The sequence below is a fragment of the Seriola dumerili genome, unplaced genomic scaffold (assembly GCF_002260705.1).
Source record: "Seriola dumerili isolate Sdu_G_001 unplaced genomic scaffold, Sdu_1.0 BDQW01000442.1, whole genome shotgun sequence".
NCBI classification, from domain to species: Eukaryota; Metazoa; Chordata; class Actinopteri; order Carangiformes; family Carangidae; genus Seriola; species Seriola dumerili.
The window spans coordinates 752,986-773,599 of record NW_019174697.1 but is presented as its reverse complement, the minus strand read 5'-3'; the positions used below and the strand labels follow the sequence as shown (position 1 = coordinate 773,599).

General features: G+C 38.9%; 2 protein-coding genes across 2 annotated transcripts; one reads left to right on the top strand and one right to left on the bottom strand.

Annotated features, from left to right (window-relative positions):
* The first annotated feature begins 1,737 nt into the window (after positions 1-1,737).
* stard7 (StAR related lipid transfer domain containing 7) lies at positions 1,738-6,244 on the top strand. Its single transcript, XM_022762189.1, has 8 exons — positions 1,738-2,664; positions 3,107-3,270; positions 3,432-3,481; positions 3,988-4,098; positions 4,312-4,394; positions 4,503-4,602; positions 4,694-4,778; positions 4,944-6,244. The coding sequence occupies exons 1-8, from the start codon at positions 2,216-2,218 to the stop codon at positions 5,120-5,122; spliced, it is 1,221 nt and encodes a 406-aa protein (XP_022617910.1). The 5' UTR covers positions 1,738-2,215; the 3' UTR covers positions 5,123-6,244.
* A 6,996-nt stretch (positions 6,245-13,240) lies between these two features.
* Positions 13,241-19,709, bottom strand: drg1 (developmentally regulated GTP binding protein 1). Its single transcript, XM_022762152.1, has 9 exons — positions 19,546-19,709; positions 18,001-18,124; positions 17,710-17,885; positions 17,537-17,606; positions 16,844-17,013; positions 16,075-16,205; positions 14,653-14,820; positions 14,383-14,505; positions 13,241-13,602 (listed from the first exon to the last, which is right to left on the bottom strand). The coding sequence occupies exons 1-9, from the start codon at positions 19,582-19,584 to the stop codon at positions 13,503-13,505; spliced, it is 1,101 nt and encodes a 366-aa protein (XP_022617873.1). The 5' UTR covers positions 19,585-19,709; the 3' UTR covers positions 13,241-13,502.
* Between the last annotated feature and the right edge of the window lie 905 nt (positions 19,710-20,614).

Below are 20,614 nucleotides of genomic sequence, written 5' to 3'. Positions count from 1 at the left end.
AGCTGCTGTACATTTGTTTCAAAACTACCCAATCAGGGACTTTTACACTAGATATTTCTAGATCTCCATTAGTAATAACAAGTGATTTAATCTGCGTCTTCTTTTACTCCCACGCAGTAGTTGCTCATGCTAATCGTAAGACTCTCTACTCCCTTGCCAGTAACCTGGGGTCAGTTACAGAAAAATAACCTCAACTTAATCACAGATTAGGTTATTGTGGGACTGTCCAGTTCATGTTTTTTCTGATGTGTATATTGATAGCTTCCACTCCAATAGGCCTGAAAAGACTATAACATGAATTCATACCTGAAAGATGCTTCATTTTGAGCTGAATGTTCAATTTGATAAAACACTTTCCATATAGTTTATATCCTGAAGGCAAATATCATTCTAACTCTCTGGAGCAGCCATATGACTAATGCTTTGTTTGCTTTACAGATAAGTAGGCTTCAACAAAGAGGCACATCATGCTGTTTTCACGAGGTTCTTCAAAAAACATCCTGTGTTATGGTCTTATGATCTTGAAATCCTTCATAACTTTCATTAGCAACACACACATAACTTCAAATAAAATTGGATGAAATTAGGTAATACAGGACCTGGAAGGTTAAATTAAGTATATTTCCCAGTTACACCAACTTAATCTGTGAGATGACACTATGTGGTTAAAAGAAAAGAAAAAAAGCTCATTGTTATATCTATTATATTTTATTTCTATGTGGTAGGTTGCACAGGGTAATTGAATGAATGGCTGAATAAATGACTGAATGACAAGGTTAGACAAAGGGAATACATTACAATATGTATATATATGTATAGGCTGTTTCTTCTATTGATTCCCAGGGACCCTAAGGACACCATGACCCTTGGCGATGTTGAGTGCAGTACATTACAGTACGGTACAGTGCCTATGCTCCTCAAAACCATTGAGCCCATATCCTAAAAGTTTGTGGCTTTGATGAAATAACACAGTTTGGATCACATATGCAGGCCTCCAGACTGATCTATGGCAACACTTGTCTTCTGCAATGGTTAAACGGCGCCATCTGGCGTGCTTTATCCTAATAACATTTTGACATTAACAATATTTCTCTATATCTATCTCTTCCTATATATGTATATCAATTCCAATGTTAGGGTTATTCTCAACTGCTTTCCTCCAAATTATTAAAATCATTTTCACATTGATGAAGTGTTAGACTATGAAATAACACAATTAACCTCTGCACTTTTCCCAATGACAAAAAATACATAATTCATTTTTTGTCACAAGAGCTTTATCAGAACAGGGGTCAAGCTCACCAGAACATATTTAACTCAATAGCACAAATACACCATAATTAAAGCCAATGAAACAGGTTTGTTTTTAACACAAACGTGTGACTGTTGTCTTGTGAAACGGATCCTCTGTACACGTGTTGAGACTTTACATAACACCAATAAAGGCTGAAGACTTTGGTTCTGAACTGCACAGCCAGAGGGCGACTCTGACTTCCTCTCCCCGTTATGGGTTCAGCCATATAGTTAAGCTCGCCGTAGACACTGATCCTGGATAGGGTTTGAAAGTTACCCTCTTCCCTAAACCCAGAAGAAAAATGGCAAGGGGAGTTGTAGTAAAGGCTGGACAGACGCACATGCTGGCGCCCGAGCTGCAACATTTTAAGACAGACTTCTGCTAAGACCAATCAAAATTGCCTAAAAACAGGGAACGTCCAATGAACGACCGCTTCAGAATCTGTAAGGCGTGTTTTCCGAGTGGGTGTGTGAGAGGCAGCAGGAAGAGGAGGTCAAATTCCCTACGAGAGTTTGAACAACGTGAGGCTGTCTTCTGGAAAAGGTTCACAGGTAGACAGTTGTGCTGGAGCAACAATAGACAGTATAGTTTGCAATGCAGCAATTATAGTTTGTATTCAAAAATAAGCGAGGCGCCGTTGGGGTGTACTTTGTCTGTGTCGCGCTAGTTGGCAGTTAACAGAGATAACGTTAGCTAATGCTAACAATTCATGTCGCGTGTTCGCAGACATCTCCATAACTAACATCAGAACCAAAGTAAAATTATGACTTTTGCTTGCCAAAAGTTAGTGTTATTATCTGTTTAGATGTAATGTGTGATTCATCTCCGCGGAGCATTAGCTTAGCTGCGAGGTGCATTAGCTAGCCACTGCCTCTTGCATTTATTTTGTCTTTGAGAACTAGTGTCACGGTCACAGCTGTCATGTTTCACTCCGCGTCCCGTCGTCCGATCTGCGAGATCGGTGTAAACACAATAAGGCTTCAGAGCTGCAAGTCATTCAGGCAGACTGTCGAGGAGGGCAGAGGAAAACTCGAGAGGGTCCCGTGGCTGGGGAGGAACGTGGGCCTGCTGCTCTCCTGGCTCCAGAGAGCAGGTGCCAGTGAGGCCGCGGGATCTGGCCATAAGAAGAAGGACTTACTCTCCATATTTGCCGACCACTGCAGCTTTGTGACTGGACAGAGGCTCCGACGTGCTTGTCAGATCCGCGAGCTTTACTCAAACCTGTACTCCGAGCGCACCAGGTGGAACCTGGTTGGGAACATATGGCGCAGATTTCAAAGCAAGCACGCCCCCACTGGGAAACTTGTCGCGGCCCTGGCTGGTGTCTTCATGTGGGAGAATGAGAAGATTCAAGATGAGGAAATTCACAGGTTGGAAATATTTCATTAAATGCACACATGGATTCAATCGCGATCAGACATTCAGTAGGGTGACAAACCTAGGGCAACAGGGGGCCACTAAAAGGTATGACTGTGAAAATACTATGGCCTTCACGTTCACCAGATCTCATCCCAGTTGAACACCTACAGCAGATTTTGAAACATGTCAGACAGCATTCTCTCCATTATCATCAAAACATTCAATCAGGTAGTAACTTTGGAAGAAGGATGATAGAATTATAGACTTGCAGAATCTATTCAAAGGTGCATTGAAGCTGTTCTGCGATTCAAGATGTTACTCCACTTAATATAGTTTGTCCCTTCAATTTGTCACCCATCTGTATGTTCAGTGCTGCATTTCATATCTGACTATGATCTATAATGTCACCTGTGCAGTATGCTAAACAGCCTGATATTTGCATCCCTTTTGAAGGTGTGGACTTGAACTACAGGCCCTGGAGGCTGTAAAATGCCTAAGCACATCCTTGGGGGCTGTGGCCGGACAACAGGATTCTGGCTGGGAAGCTGTGGTGGAGAGGAAAGACTTCAGAGTGTGGAAGCGTCCTATTCCCAGCAGTCACCTCTATGAATACAGAGGTCAGCCAATGCACACATGTCTCACATGTTTCACCTTATACGTAGAAAGGGCACACATTCCGATTTCTCTCTTTTGTGCGTTTGAGTTTTTCTTTGATTATGATGGTATTGGTATGATTTATCTGAAGAGTCAATATCCCTTATTTATGTTTTAATTGCAGTGTTGGGCTCCTACACCGATGTCACACCAAGACAGTTCTTCAACGTACAGGTACAGACCTTTCAATTCTCATTATATGCTACGAGGAATATGTCAGTTTCAACTAATGAAGAGAGGAAGTGAAACCAATAACTTGTTCTACTTAGGTACTTGCAATAAGAAAACATAAGGAAGTATGAGAGAGCTGCACTTTTAGCTCTTTGAAGGTTTTGAGTGTGCAGACATCTCCTCATTCCTGAAGCCCCAACTTATGAACCATGGGAAATGTTTGTATTACTGAAATAAAATGACAATTACACAAGTATATCCAACCAGTAATGAAAGTAATTTGGTTGACGGTTTAGTATTTATGGCAGTGGGACTTTCGCATGTGATTATTTTATTCATGAATTGTGAACATGGTTTACTAATGGCAGCTTGTTTTGCATTTCCATTACCCCACCGCTCTTGCACAACCTGCATGTTTGTGTTTTACGTGTGCAGCATAAAAGCAACTGTAAAACTATGTGCTATATTAAGCACCTTATCCTTGACTTATGCTTTCCCCTTTCCCCCAGTTGGATACAGAGTACAGAAAGAAGTGGGATTCTCTGGTTATCAAGCTTGAAGTGGTGGACAGAGATGTCAGTACTGGCTCTGAAGTTGTGCACTGGGCTACACACTTCCCTGTGAGTTTCTGTTGATTTCTGTTATGCCTAAATGAATGAGGCTATTTGTTCTACCTAATGTTTGTTTACAGAGGACTTTTGTCTTTTGTTGTGCAAGCCAAGCTTGAAGGACATTTACAATGACACTTGGTCAAGATCAAATACCAGCCATGTTATATTCATCAGTTTGTATTTGAAATGGTCAGATAGTTTTTTTTTTATCTCCCCTCACAGTATCCCATGTACTCAAGGGACTATGTGTATGTGCGCCGCTATGATGTTGATGTCGACAAAAACCTGATGGTCTTGGTATCCAGGTGGGACATTATAATTTTCGAGAGTTCTTGATATATTATCTATATATAATGCACAACTTAAATTGCATATGTCATTTTATCTTGTTTATTTTTAATTCTGTTGTACAGAGCCGTGCAGCATCCCAGAGTCCCAGAGACTCAGGAATTTGTGAGAGTCCATTCATACCAGTCAAAGATGGTCATTCGCCCTCACAAGTCCTTTGATGAGGTTTGTGGTGAATGTGCTGCTACAGAATTATTTAAAATTGCATCCAGCGTCCTTTGTTTTGTAGCCACTGAGTCTGACTTTTTCTTCACAGAATGGGTTTGATTACCTGCTGACGTACAGTGATGACCCTCAGACTGTTTTTCCCCGTTACTGTGTGAGCTGGATGGTGTCAAGTGGTGAGCTCCTTTCATTGGTTGAAACTGCAAATTCTGCATTTTTCATGTGTATTTTTATACTTTTGAATTTGTTTCTTTCCTCACATACATTACATGTTTGCCCACTGAGTGTGTGTGTGTGTGTCGTCAATGATAATAAGGAGGTTCTTCCTTTGCACCTGGCAGGCATGCCTGACTTTCTGGAGAAGCTACATACTGCTGCCTTGAGGGCCAAGAACTTGGAAGTGGGGATCCATGACTACACGAGTGTCATTAAATCCAGTGACACCAACCGCCAGCCAAGCCAGGAGCGCCTCAGCGGAGAAACCACACGCACAGGTGGTCCAGGACAGATCTACGCTTGAGATGGATATTTTGTAGATCAGGGGGTTACATTGGCGTGTTTTACTTACACTTGAACCCATATCAAACCCTCCAACACCAACTATTTGGGTGCGTTGTGTGAACTGCATATGGAAGTTGCAACCTACAGTAAAGAGAAATATCCTGAAAGTCCATCCACAGACATGGTTATATAGGTTGTAGATGAGTTATTACAAGAGTACTGTATTGGTGACAGCATTACTGTCCTTGGAGCAAATGTAGCCATGGAAATTGTCATCCAGACTGCTGGCATTGGCACAATTTTTACTTAGCCAACCAATGTCACATGGCATTTTTTGCCTCCTTTGGTAAAGATGTATGTCTTGCAACTATTGGTATGATCGAGCCAAAATTCCTAATTGTAGAAATGCTCTTTGCCAAAGCACGGTTTTTCTCAGTTTAATGTTCTATGGCTTGTCCTCCATTGTTTGACAAGGCTTGACTTTGAAGGCTGTTCAGACCGCCAGCGGCCACATCACTAGTTAGTGTCTGTGGTATGATCTCAGCAAGAGGTCATACAAATGGTTGCACAGTATTTGAACATAGAACAGTCACTGTAACACAAAACTATGGCCAAGATTTCTGTACTGACAGATGAAGGCCTGCACTGAGGCCTCTGCGGGAAATACTTCCTAACATGTTTCTTCATTTCATGGACTTAAAGCAACTGGTTTCCTGTTTGCTTGCAACACGAGCATTTGCTCTTCATATGACTGGATAGGTTGGATTAAAAAAAAAAAAAAAAAACTACTAAAATGATGCCGTTATTGGAACAATTGTCCACAGAGTTGAAAATGTAAAATCTGGAGTTTTTGTTTTTTGTTTGTTTGTTTTTTTTTTTGTGTTTTGGGGGTGGCATTGGTTTCCTGTCAGCACAGTTGAGCTTTCACACTCTCTGCTTCACCATGTCCGCGTGACTGTTCAAAACTGCCAGCGTTGACAAAACAGCCTTTTGAAGATAAGCCGGTCCTTCAGCATTAGGGGCATAGTGTCTTATAACAACCACATAAATCCTCAGATACAATGGTACTCATACGCTTCTAGCAAGGCAACCTTAGAGAGACACATTTAAAAAAAAAAAAACAAAAAACAAAAAAAAAAAACAGTGCCCTTTTAAGAGAAACATGGTGCCCTTGTGCCACATAACAATCCATTTACATTTCATATGAGTTAAAAAGAAATTAACTTGTCCTATTTCAGCTCAGAAATCATTTTGTTATCCCGGTGTTCACAACAGCTATCACTTAGGTTTGCACTATTGGAGTTATCAGTTTGTTTTTTCTGTGTTACTGTAGCTCTTGTACATTCATAGAGCCATAGCCTGTATACTGGAAATCCCTGTTCTCATCAGTAGAACAAGCTCTGTCACATGTTTCTCCTACTTTGTGATTCTATGGTTTTTGTTAATAATGTGGGTCCTAAAACGACTAAACCGCCATACGATTCATCCTTCCAAATCATAATTAACTGTTTGCAGGGGTTGTTTTGAATGTACGAAGAGTACCACATGCTGTGGAATTAAAGATAACCTAATAAAGTACACTGTTTACAGCCTGACAATCTGGTACAGATATCTTGAAATCCTTCTGTGTTTAAAAACATCTCATCTTGTACTAAAATGCAATGTCACTTCTTGTAGGTGGTACATCCAAGTGAATCAGCTGTAGGAGTTGTTTCAAGACAAAGAGTTTGGGTTCCACTTTGAGAAGGAAGTCCCACATCTAGTATTAATATATCCCTGCTGTGTCAAAACTATGTATAATTCTATTCTGGTGTGAAGTATTTCCTGCTGTTACTTAAAAAATGGCAGTGTAAGATGTGAAATAAGCTTGATATGTTGAACGTGTGAGGGAGGAAATTTAAATGTTTTTGATATTTAAATCTTGTGTGGTGAAAAAAAACTGTGACTGACTTTAATGAGATCATAATGACCCATTTGAACATTATGCAGTATTTATGTTCAGCTTCAGAATGTAACAGTTGATAGTTGACAGTTGATGCTCTGTCATATGTAGACACCTGCGTGCCACCTGCAGTAGTCTAAAAGAGTTGTCACTTACTGTTTTTGCTTTTCCTTCCTGCAGGCAGTATAACATTTGTTACTGCATATGAATTACGTTAGGAACAGTTTGGATAATTCTATGATCTGAAGCACTTGTAACCCTGTGATTTCAAGAGTTCTTGAGATGGAAGAGCGACTAATCAGATGAAATAAAAAGATCTTTATGCGTGTCATTCTGTGGTCAGCTGATGATTGCAGAGTACTCTTGGTTTTGACCCTGATAATCTGTAAACCTTATATTCCCTGTCTGGATATGAGGTCGGTGACAGGCTGCACAATTTACTGGGAGCAATGTCTGATCAACTGATCAGCTTGAAACAAGAAAAACTATTGACATAAGGTGCTGTGTCCCATAACAATAATATATACTAATTTTATACAGTGTGTACTTGTCTTACTATTTTAGCAGTGTACAAGAGTACCAATTTATACTAAGTGGAAGAAAATGCATGACATTGGTTGTCATTCAACATGCGATTTTGGAAAGCTGCTGCCAATTAAATTTCTTTTCCTAAGATTTAATACATATTTTTTGTTTTCCAAGATTTTTTGGAGCTATATCACCACCTACAGTTATTAAAATTTTTGCATTCTCTTTGAGTATACTTTCCTATTGTGAACACAGCTTATACTAAAAACCTGCTTATCAATATGTACTATGGATTTGGGATATCGGACTAAATTGGTAGAATCCAGCATTTTTGCTTAAGATGTATTTACATTGGAATAACATCATTATTATTATACTTTAATTTTCAAATAAGCAAATGTCCATTCTGATCTATATATCCAGTGAGTTTGCTATACAGTGTTGTTCTGTGTCGATTAAACCCGGTTTAAAGGTATTTCTGGTTGCTTTGATTTCTCATTAAAAAGTCTCTCAATCTCTCAGAAGAATCTTCAATAAACATTATCATGGAAAGCATTTTGACGTGAGACCATAACAAAATAACAGAAAATCACAGGTGCAAATAATAAAATTAATGAAGGCTGAATTCTATTGAGCTGCTTCAGTTTCAGAGTCCTGAAGAGTCAAGGTCACAGTGTCATGGCTTCCTGAGATAATTGAAGAGAACAGAGCATTCATAGTATTAGAAACACCTGTGTGGGTTTTTTTCAATTTATTAAATGCATATATTTAAAATATTAAATATGATAATGATCACTGCATTAAGATGGCAGCTAGGGTTGAGGAGTAGCACCCCACCTCATCCACAGTCAGAGGGGCACAAACTGCTGGCAAGGTTGCATTTCCCAAACAAAGGAGGATGTATTTTGGAAATGACAAACGCATGAATAAATATTTCTCCAAGATGGCATATTAACTCAGTACAACACAACAAATGAAGGGTTAGGGTTAGGGTTAGGCGGTTCACCGTCTTTATGACAAAAAGTCAAACCAAAGATTCTTACATTATTTTATAGTTTATATTATCATGTAAAGTAAAGACTGAATTCATTAAAAGTAAGAGTCAAGAAATGAGGAATCTGGTTTAATGATTAAAATTTTATTGGTGAAATGCATTATTTGTGATTTGACTTCACACTGCAAAGTCAAACCGACTGAAAGTCAAATATGTAGCCAAGCGCTATATGGAAACAAAGAATAATATCATTGTATCATCATTTCAAGAACTCACTGCCTAAAGCACCTCCACCACCTTGTATGTCTCAGCCATTGCGCAATGTCTCATTCTTTGATTTAAAGATCTGCGATGTGTCCGCAGTCTTATAAGAGTGCACATTGTTTTAATATATGACCTCTACTGGCTGACATTATTAGCCATCGTTAAAAGCCACTGAGCACTTACTGCAATTGATCGTTTCCACAAATCTGCCATATTGAAACCAACCATCTTATAGAAAATGACAGCTTTATCCTTATGAATGTTATAAACCCTGTGAGACCCACACTCACTCACTTTTTTTTTTATTCAATTCATTCAAGATATGGAAAAAAAAACTTGTTGGAAGTAATACACACAGGATTTTTAGATGATATTTATTGGTCACAGTTCTACATCTTAGTGCATCATGAGATGAGACAACATGAATGAAAATAAAAAAGAAAATTGGAGCATGGAAATGATAAAACTGTTTATCATGTAAAGATTAAAAGTACCTTGTAGTTATTGGTCCTTTTTCTATTTTTGCTCTGGAGTTGTTGCCTTCGTGCTCTACCGTCTGAATTTTCTCCAAAGTTTTATTGCACTGTCTTTGTTTCTTTCATATTTTTAAATGTAAAAATGCACAAGTACATCAGCAACTTGATAATGCATTTCTGAGTTTTCTAAATTGCTTAGAAGTTCACAACAGAAGGCAGATAGTGCTCCGAAGCCTCCAAGGTGCTTGGCACAACCATGGACAGAAGATGCACTGCATGGTTAGATCAAGCACAATGGGGTCCTGGGCAAAGTCAAAAAACTCAACACAGGATGCAGCTCCATGTCAGGCAACCGAGAGACTTGAAAGCTTTGTTGAATATGTAAAGAAAGAATAGAAAACCAGTAAAACACAATATACCTTTTTGCTTTCGTCAAACGTAGCTAACTTACTCTCGGCAAATGTGTGAGTATCAAAACCCCTAAAAGAAATACATCATAGTCAAAGTATTTTCTGGGTTCTTGCAGTTGAATGAGAAGTTCCACGGTTTGGTGGTATCTGCAGTCCAAGAGACAAAAAAGTCCAAAGGTGTGAGGCAGGGGATCCAGACTCATGGACTGATTGTCAAAAAAAAAATGGCACCACTGGTTTATGCAGTGATTGGAAAAAAATTGTAACACAGTTGCAGTTAAGAACATCTGCAGAATAAGAAGAAACGATTAGTCATAGGTCACACTCACTGCGGAAAAAAAGGGCTACACCCTTCCTGCGCACTAACTGCGTCAAACCCCTCCCTCCTGGTCTTCGCAATCAACTCTACCAGACACGAAAGACCAAGACCAAAAAAAAAAAAAAAATCTAAAATTTCTATTCTTGGATACAAACATTGAAATTTTCAACATTCAAGAAAAGATTTACAGCAGGCCCAAGGAATGGTGGCTTTATCAAAATAGTCTATTGGGTGTTCTTCAACTGATCAATGGAAACAGAGTTTGGTTAATTCGTCAGTGATCTTGTTAAGAACGGCAGCATCTCACAGAGTCCACTCACTGAAATTTTACTCGTAACTGACCAAAAAAAGAGTCTTGGTGGCCTGTGACACAATGAACTCAAGAATGGTAGTTAGAGCTTCATCGCTGTTGTCCATCTGAGGACATTTACCGTCTACGCTGAGTTACCGTCTATTCTGAGTTACCGTCTACTCTGAGTAAAGACACAACCACTCCTGACATTTTAGTCCTAACTGTGTTAACGGTCACTGAGTGCAATGTCAAGAGTCATGATACCATCAAGCTGAGAGAGCTGTTTCTCCAAAAGGTTTGACAATCTTGTTACCCTCTCTTGTGTTTTTCAGCTCCCCAGGGAGGTTTTACTAAAATGAGAAGGCATGGTGCAATAATCAACTTAGAGCTCAGGCAACTGAACCACTTTGTGTGATGAAATTACACCATAATGCATATTAATGCACCATAGAGAAAACCCTGCATTTGTAGTGACCAACTGGCATGAAAATGGGAGTACTTTGGGGTGAAAATGGTGGGCGGTGGCGGTGAAACAGACATGTTTTTCAGAACAATGAGGATGTTTCAAAGTGATGCTGTGTGGTTGATGGGATGGTGTGATGGTTTTTATGTATGGATGATTGTGATACATTATGATGCTCTCTTACCTTGTTTTTGGTGTTTTTTTCTTTCTTCAAAAATTGCATGGACAACCACAATCAGGATATTTCAGAAGTTTCAAACTCACGTATAAATCTCAGAACCTGATTCTAAGTTTGACTGAAGAATTTCAAAATGTTTTCAATTATCTATCAATAAAAATATCAGATTCAAAGCCCAAAATTACAAAAAAATGGTCTTCAATCTAAAGATCACAGTGACCAACCCAATAAAATCATCAATGGAACACTACAAACATAAGACTAAGCCAGAACTTACTTTGTATTTTACTGATAACCGCCAACTGCTGTCTTTGGAAAGTCACATCTGGTCTTTCCAAGAAACCCACCTTTCCATCCGCTGGCCCCAAAGTCGATGCTAGTTGCAGCCGGTTGAAGGGTGATGAAGGCGGTAGGGTGCTCTGAGCTGTGTCTTGGGGGTCTTTCAGCTTGCTCTACTTGAGACTGACTGTCCTGACTGCGTCCTCAGCACCCTTCAAGTCCCCATCTTCTGCCCCTCCTTCAAGCTAGGAGGGGTTGGTGATGTTCTCTTGGGATAGGTGCACTGGCAAGGAGGACTTGGTCAGGCTGGGATTGGACGTAGGTCGGGGAGTTTGGGGGGGGCCACTGGTTCCGCATTTCATAAATATTAATACAGAGTCCTCCCTCTCCAAATGGGTAGATTCTTTAATTTTGTTAGAGGGGGAAGTGCTTTATTCACTTAATGGCTTTTATTAGTGCCCGGTCTTCAACTCTTTCATTAGCTAAAGTGCTGCTATAATTTACAGGGTAAAAGGGGGTGGGGAAGAGGCGGTGTCTGAGGAGGGTTGATCCTGCTGCTGCTGGACAGGCAGGCATTACCTTCAACCACTGCAGCTTCTCCTAAAAAAGTAGCTATTCTCTCAGTAAGATCTGTGGTGTGTAACATTAAACACATAAAACTCTTATTGAACCATTATATCGATATTGTAAGTGCTGTGAGCATGTTGTCTCTCTTGCATATTAGCTTTTCATATATCCATTAACTGGAATCCTGTTGCATATGTAAATCCTTGCTCATCATCCAGTGGTGTTCTGAATCAGACACAGTGTAACCAGTAATTAATGGACAATATTGATAGCACTTTTAACATTTAAATGACTTCTTATATACGGGCGGAAAAAGATTTTTCGGTCATGCAAAGCAGTTCTTTTCCCTGACCACACATTTAATGCATTTAGTGGATCTAATTCAGTGGGGATCAGGAATCATGATCATTTTTCCTTTGCCATTATATATTGTATGATTTTATATTCTTTTAGTAAATGCAGACACATCAGACTGTTAAAGTTGCAGTTATATATACTGGATATTTTGTATTGCTAACACATGTGTGTTAAAATGCCTACCTTTGCCAGTTTGATACATTTTGTGTGTAATTTTAGATAAAATGTATGGGTGACTTTATTTAACCTGACAAAGCTACTGCCACATCTTTGCAGCATGTTAAATACGCTGTGAGACAACCACATAAACGTTTGGAAAAGCTCAGCTCAATTGTATATGGCTTTGTTGTCCACTTCGATGGAGTGTAGTCTTTATTCTTCAAATTTCCAGTCTGCCAATATCATACTACTGTCTATATTTACTCCAGTATGCACTGGCGCCATCCACTGCAATCACTGGCTGCTCAGACACAAAATGGCTACTACACTTCATACAGGTTGCAACATATTGACATTAGATAATGCTAGCCTCCAGAAGTGCTCCCGGGTCTGATGAAATGCTCTGTATTTCGCTCTGTGGAGTCATGTTAGTTGCGAACAGCTGGCGTATGATGTCCCCAGACTGCGTCTGAGTGAATGAACTGATTAACCTGAGTGGCCGTCCTTACCAGAGAGAGGGGGTGGGCCGGCAGCCTGAATAACTGCCTTCATCATCAATGTCACATAAATCACTTAGCTGGACAGGGCTTTCAAATGAGACTTTTTTTCCTGGACCCAGACTGAAGTGGTCGTGGTAACACTGTTGCTTAGTACTGCTTTGTTTCTGAGGGAGACCATGTAACTGTGAGGAGATTCAATGATGAAACATTTCTATGTCGCTTTAGTGGCAGATTGCATGTAGCACATGAAATCATATTGATTTAAATATAGAAGTGTGCCTGGATATACTTGCTATTGAATACATGCTAACTTTCATATGGACGGATCAAATAAATCTATTAAAAGCTGGATAAAAAAAACAAAAAAACGAACAACAACAATAAAAGAAAAGGTAAGAATGAAGCAAGACTGCTTTATCTTTTTATTGTGCAGATTTTTTAGATTTTAATGCAATGCCTTAACCAATATTCAATATGAACTATTCATGGTGCTAAGTACTGTAGGTTCTTTTAAATGTGACACTTAAATTCATTTCACTGTTTTTAAGTTAGAGCAAAAAAACTGGGAACCAAATTACACAGATGCTGCGATGGATATGTTTGTCGATTTACTGAGCAACTGTACAGAACACCTTGTGATACGCAGGCCATGCAGTGAATTCAGACTCCTTTTACTTTTTCACCAGCTGGATAACGTCTTCATCCTCCATTACATGGTCCTTGCCCACCTTTTGAGGGTTGTGTTTCACAGATGATCCCCACACGAGAGCACTGAAAGAGAAAGAGTTTAAAAATGACCAAAAGTATCGTGCATGATCAATCTCTTCAAGGCAATAAACAGGATGCATGTTTCATTTTTACACCATCTTAAAAAACAAAAACGAAGAGATGACAGAGCTCATCATGCATCTTAATTACACCAGAAAATAAATAATGAAGATCAATTTATTCTTTCTTTGCTACAATGGTTCTGCACCATAAAGTAACCTACAGGCTACAATGACAGTTAATCTTTTAGTTACAAACGCTCTAATCGCATGTGTCACCGTCTGACCCATTCATTCCCTGGAGGATGGGTAATGCTTAGCAGCACTAACAATTTGACTGATTGACGATCTTAGCTCTCCCATTTGAAGATGGTGGTGCAACACATCATCTCAGATCCTAATCCAAACCCTCCAATTAATGCTTATCTGGCGCATCTCGCCATAAAGAGGGCAATGGCTGTGATTAAAGCGACTGTGTTGTTTTAAACCATTCGATGAACACTTGGCATGTAACCATGGATCTTACTAATCCGAATTTTTTTTTTTATTTTAACAATGATTTAATTTCTCAAACTGTGTGTATGCAAAGGCGTTTCCTTTCTAACAAAATGTACAGTTCTGATGTACTGAATATACTGGGACAAACCTATGGTCAACTGTTCAGATGTTAGAGACATAATGAGGGTCGTGTTCAGGATTGTGCAAATGATCCACTCTGTGCTGCTGCTCAGAGGCAAAATTCCCTTTAAGACTAAAAAAATGAAGCCAAATCTACAGTACTCACTACTTGAATTCTTTGATGAGGTTTTTGTGAATCTTTAAGCAGAAATCCTCGACTGCAGTTCGTCCGTCAGGGAGTACAACAGGAGATGTGTAATCAGGAAGCTGGCCTTTGGGTTTGGTGTAGCTGCAAATGGAAGCATCATCTCAATCAAATTTTTTTAGTCTGAACAAACAAAAATGTAAATTTTTACAGAGTCACCCTGTTCTGCAGCATTTCAACCCCCAACTGTTCTTCACATCCCCTTGTATTGAATGGATAAACAAATCTTACATGCGCACAAGCTGTAGGTAGTCCCACATCCTCTCCAGCAGGTCATCGAAGTTCCAGCGGTGGTGGGCTGAGATGGGAACCGTGTGGGGCACCTTGTAGATGATGTCAAGCTCCTCGATGGAGATCTGATCGATTTTGTTGAGCACATATATGCATGGGATGTAGACCCTGTTGTGACAAAAGACTGTAAGTGGCTGCTGTCCATGAAATGACTGCACAATCAGCAGCTGTCAGTCTGAAATGAATTCACACATTTGTTTTCTTGCTTTTTTTTCCTGTTAACTGTTAAAACTGACTTGAAATTTTTTTTAAACAATTTCCATCTGATTTTCATCCTTTTACTGCTTTTATTGGTTGCCTCTGTTATACTTCAGGTAAGATGATTTTGGTTCAAGTTGTCAGATGCAACGACATACCAAATGTAATTTTTCCTATCATATTAAACAGTCATGGCAGACAGGGTTAAACCAAACATTTAAATTCAACTATTTAGGATATGATATAGAAAGGCTATATCTGATTCATATGTAGTGCTGTGTATGCTCTCCAAAATTATGTTAATACAGTTTTATGTGAACAAATATGCTGCATTAGTATAAAAACAATTAATACAAAACTGAATGTTTTGTGTCTTAACAGGAAGTTTGGTGGGTGTTTTATTTCACAAACCAAACTCTGAGTTGTACTTACACTGGTTTTTCTTCCTCTTTTCGTTCTTGACTTTTCTGCTTGAAAAGTTCATGTTCTTTGCTCTGTTTACTTTATTTTTGCTATGTATCTGCTATATATGTTCAGTTACTTTAAACAAGTGCAAAAGGAATGTATTGATATTTTTACATTTTAATCATCTGTTAATTGTAAATTAAGTTTGTCGAAGCATGTGCGTACAGGCCGAATGATTGCTTTGCTTCTAAATAATAGAATCTTTTTGTTACAATCTGTTCCCTGGGAAGGAAGACAGCACTTATGAGCGACCTTAATGCTTTTTCTTCTCTGCAATTGCCAGGAGGTTATTGCGTTGCCATCTCTGGTGTCTTGCAATAAAATGCTGAAAGACAGTCCCAGGAAGTGTGATCCTTGTCCAACATACAGCACAATGCAGGGTTAAACCCACAATAAACCCACAACCCACATATCCTACATTTGAATGCATTTGAGTTATTTTATTCAATTACGCTGAGAAATGGTAATACTATAGGTTCCTTGGTAAGAGATGACACAGCTTAACTAGAGATTACACACATATCTGAAAAAAATGGTCTGAAAAAACAAATGTGGCTGGAACCCCGTGTGGCACATAAAATGCATTTTCAAATTTATCTGCATTGGTGTAGTGGGAACTGAAATAGGATTTTAGACTCCAACAGGCCACACCCACTGAGGATGACTAAGGAGGCCCATTCTGGCACTTCAGCAGCTTACCGATTTCCCTCCACCACATCAATGAGGTCATCAGCGGTGGAGTCGCTGCGCAGAGTGATGTCGGCGTTGTGGATCTTGTACTCTGCCAGGATACTCTTCACCGTTTCAGCATCCAGCTCACTTTGTGCACACTAAAGAGAGAGAGATAAAGTGAAGGACAGGCACGATGTTAATCAACATTAGAGAGCGAGAGGGTGAAAACAGAAATATTTTATATATATTAAGCACATCCGGCAATGGATATTTTTCACATTGCACTAGTGACATCATGCTTCTAATACACCATCATGGACAGCCATGTGCAGAAATGAAGTGTAATCTCCTGCATGTCCACCTGAGGGCAGCATTGCTGTTTCAGTGTTCGTTACAAGGGTGATGAGAACTAACCATGTGTTAGGCTAAATGTGTTTTCCACATTTAATTCTGCAGATGATTTCAAACCTTTAAATAAGTAATGGGATGCCAGAAAAATATCCATCATCAAAATGAACTGCCAGTCAATTAGACACCGCTGACAACTGAAATCCTGCATGTCAAATTGACAGCAGTATCACACATTCTGATAATCTCACTTTTCCAGCTCATTAGTTGGTTGAATGACAAGTAGATAACCAGCATTTTATAACACGGTCACACATCTCACCACTAAAATCCACTAAGAACTCCTATCAGCATTACATTATTCATTTCAGTGACATTTTAAGATGTAAAAATTGTGAGAAGTTTGCATCTCTTCATTTAAATTGCTGTTGTGCTGTGTGCGACATACGGTAGCTGTGAAGTTGATTCCTCCTTTGTCCTTCTTCTTGAACCCGATGTTGGGTGGTTGCTTATTAAGTCGGATGCCAAAGCCCTCCAGCTCATGCTCTATTAGCTTCTTATGAACAAGAGGCTTCAACACATCAAGCACTATGAGGATTAGGTTGCAAGTTCGAGCCACTAAAACAGAAAGGAGCAAGAAAACAACAGAGTGGATTATGGAGTACATCACTTCTGTAGTGTATACGTTATGAATCTGCATCCATTTCATAAATCTTATGAGGTTTCACATTTTCCTGCAACTAGTGGACCCTAAAAAATGTTCAAATGCTGCTGTGTGTCTGTAACAGTGTAAATTGTTTGCTAAAACATTAGCTCAAAGTTTTGTGGAAGCAAGTTTGTTCGTGTTTCAGCCTCTATAGTCATCAAAAACCCTATGGGCATTATTTCATCTGATTAAACCATTTCACTCCTTATTAAATTTCATCATGCTGCTTAGATGCCACGAGAAGCACATAACAGCACACAACTAAAGTGAAGTATCTCATTAAATGCAATGACTGGAAAAGCATTCCAGATTGGCATTAATGTGAGCAGGGGGGAAAAATTAATTACACTGGTATTATTCTTTGTTTCATAATTCTATTTTGCCAGGAAAAACCTGTATCAGTCTCAGCAGAAACTTCATTGATCACATCTTTACCTGCGATGACCTGTCTGCCTCTGCCCTTGCCATCCTTGGCCCCCTCAATGATTCCTGGGAGATCCAGGAGCTTAAAAGGAGGAAGAAAAGAACGGAAAATAATCAATGTGATGATAAAAATACTAAACCGAAGACACTTTTACGGGCACTGAACAAATAAGAAACTCTTGTACCTGAATTTTGGCACCTTTGTAGCGAATGACTCCAGGTACCGTCGTAAGGGTGGTGAACTCGTAGGCGGCAACCTCAGAGTACACACCTGCAAGATTACTTAGCAGTGTAGACTTTCCTACTGAGGGAAAACCAACGAAGCCAACACGAGCATCACCGGTTTTTGCTACATCGAAACCTAAAATGCAAAAAAAAATAATCAGAAACTTTTATCAAACCACATATAGGCATGTTTATACTACACATAGGTAAGAGTAGCGAGTGAACTAAGCATTTAAAAACCGTGATCTTACCTTCTCCTGTTCCACCACCACTGCCTCCTTTTGGTGTGATGAGTTCCCTCCTCAGTTTGGCAAGACGTGCTTTGAGCAGACCCAAGTGGTGAGCTGTGGCCTTGTTCCTCTGTGTCCTGGCCATCTACAATTAACAGTAACAACACCAACATTAGGTCTCAAACCTGTTCATAGCATCACAATTTTTAGTTTACAGTCTGCAGTCAAGTATAATTAAAAGACTGTCAGTGTATCCAGGGTGTTTTCCATGACTTCTGCCCATTGCACGCTACGACAGGCTTATGCCCACCATGACTTTGAATCAGAGTGAGTGAGTATAAAGAATGGTGTATTCTTTATAGCAAAAACCCCATTATAATAAGGCGACTAATGATTATTTTTAATCTGTTGATTATTTTCATAATTAATCAGTTTATCATTTGGTCTATAGGGTATCAGAATATATTGAAATATCTAAATATCTCACATTTACAATTCCTAAAAGCCCAGTGTGACATCTCAAAATGTTTGACCAACAGTCCAAAACAAAAGCTATTCAGTTTACTGTCACATAAGATAGAAAAAGGAGTGTATGTAAGATGTTATTTGCTTGAAAAATGACTTAATGGTCAAAATAATTTATTCATTTTCAGTCAATCAACAAACTGTTTCAGCCTGAAACATAGTGTTTCATACACTTGCATCCACAAAACTGCCTCCTTAAAAAAAATCACATGCTGTCGTAAGTTTTCTTATTGCTACTAATAATCACAAAAGAAGACGTGGCATGCTATAATGACATGACATGTACTGATTATTGAATCGCATTTGAAAATAACAGTAAAGATGTCAGTATTGAATAACACTGAGGACTGTCACAAGGAGCTCTGCAGGGTTTTATTCGTCCTCAAATCTAGGATTGATTAACTGAGGTAAATAATGACTTGTGTTGAAACTGATTAGGAGTATTTTCCTTTAACTGTCCTCTCAGTTTCAGAAGTTATCTTGTGAAGGATTATTGCTAACCCTGAAAGGGTGATAGTTAAGTTCATACTCGGTCCTGTAATATCTCTGCTCAAGCGTCTAAAATAATCTAAATTATAAGGCTACTTTTTTCCTCTCTAACTAAGCACTTTACACTGCATTTTCATTTTCAAATACCATCTTTGTAGCCCCTAGCACGCACTGACGAATAGCAACCAAATAAAAATGTTGTCTCTTTCATATTCCACAAATTTTGGTTATTGGCTATTGGAAACAGATGTATACGCGCTTTCTAACGTTAGTTTGGTTGCCAGCCTGTCAAACAATATCTATGCTTAACACCCGGAGGTTAGCAACATCCTCTAGCTTAACTTATTTGATTCATACTATAGCTACAAATTGAATGAGCATTTTTCGATAAACGTTGAAACTTGTTAAAGAACTGTAGACGTAAAATAATGTGTATAATGTGAGGCCCAGCTGTGGGAGCTAGGCTAATTATTTGCTAACGTTAACAGCTAGCCGTTAGCTAAAACGTGACAGATTCATTGGGTTACCTTGCTATCTACTTTTTTGCCTTACCTCATTTTCAATCTCTGCTATTTTGGCGAGTATACTCATGGTGACGGCGATTCTTTAGTACAATCAACGCTACGAAACAAGTTGGAAAGATTTTACATGGGAGTTGGCAAAGTTAGATTTTGTTTAGCATGCACACAGGTCTACACCACGCAAGTGCCACTGTACGCTGCTTCGCGGGTAATCTCGCGAGGACATAATGGTACTGCAGAGCACAATGCCCTGTGCGCTGACTCGCAGGACTTAAAGGTATCAGCCTGAACACAAAAAAATCATATAATCGGAGTTGGTTTATCCAACTTTTAGTTTGGTTGCATACGGTTGGATTGTATTGCATTATATTGATTACATATTTTGCACACTTCTTTTACATCAATGAAGGTCAGAGGTGGAAAGTAACGAAGTACATTTACTTGCAATTTACTTGCAAAAAACAAATATTGTACGTCTTACTCCACAACATTTATTTGACAGCCACAATCACTAGTTTTTTAATGTTTAAATTAAGATTTCACTTGAAAAACATAAGTAAGTTTAATAGTGCATTGTTAAAGGTTGAACCAATGGCTCCCGACCTTTTTTGGCTTGCGGCTATACAAAAGAGCACACCTCAGAATTTAGATGTCTTTGAATTGTTAACTGTTGTGAAGAAAGAAACATGTCCACTCTGAACTTTTCCAACAGTTTCATTTGAATAACTGTTTGACTTCCAAGAACTTTCCTACCCCATCATTCAAGATTCAATAATTCATTACCATTACAATGAAACATAGATTGACATTTGTCTTGCTCATAAAGTTGGAATAAAATATTTTTTTCCTCTTTCCATGGAATCATTGTGACAATGTGATTTATCCTTGACAGATAAAGTCTATATCTTCTCAAAACTTTAGTAGTCAATCTCTTCCAAAGTGATTACTGATGCATTTAAATAGGAATAAATAGGATTGTGTCTGAAAACAAAATTATTCCAACTTTATGGGCTACAGTGTATAATAGTAATCATCTCATAAACCCACAGATTTATCATGTGATCCTTTGGAGGGGCCTGACCACCACTGGACTACACTTC

Excerpts from the sequence above, each read along its gene's own strand:
- stard7 (XM_022762189.1), top strand. The coding sequence starts at position 2,216 with ATGTTTCACTCCGCGTCCCGTCGTCCGATCTGCGAGATCGGTGTAAAC. Across the intron at positions 3,271-3,431 it reads TCACCTCTATGAATACAGAG|TGTTGGGCTCCTACACCGAT; the intron begins GTCAGCCAATGC and ends TTTTAATTGCAG. Across the intron at positions 4,603-4,693 it reads CTCACAAGTCCTTTGATGAG|AATGGGTTTGATTACCTGCT; the intron begins GTTTGTGGTGAA and ends TTTTCTTCACAG.
- drg1 (XM_022762152.1), bottom strand. The coding sequence starts at position 19,584 with ATGAGTATACTCGCCAAAATAGCAGAGATTGAAAATGAG. Across the intron at positions 17,886-18,000 it reads TGGTGGTGGAACAGGAGAAG|GTTTCGATGTAGCAAAAACC; the intron begins GTAAGATCACGG and ends TTTGCATTTTAG. Across the intron at positions 14,821-16,074 it reads GATGTGGTGGAGGGAAATCG|GGTCTACATCCCATGCATAT; the intron begins GTAAGCTGCTGA and ends TTGTCACAACAG.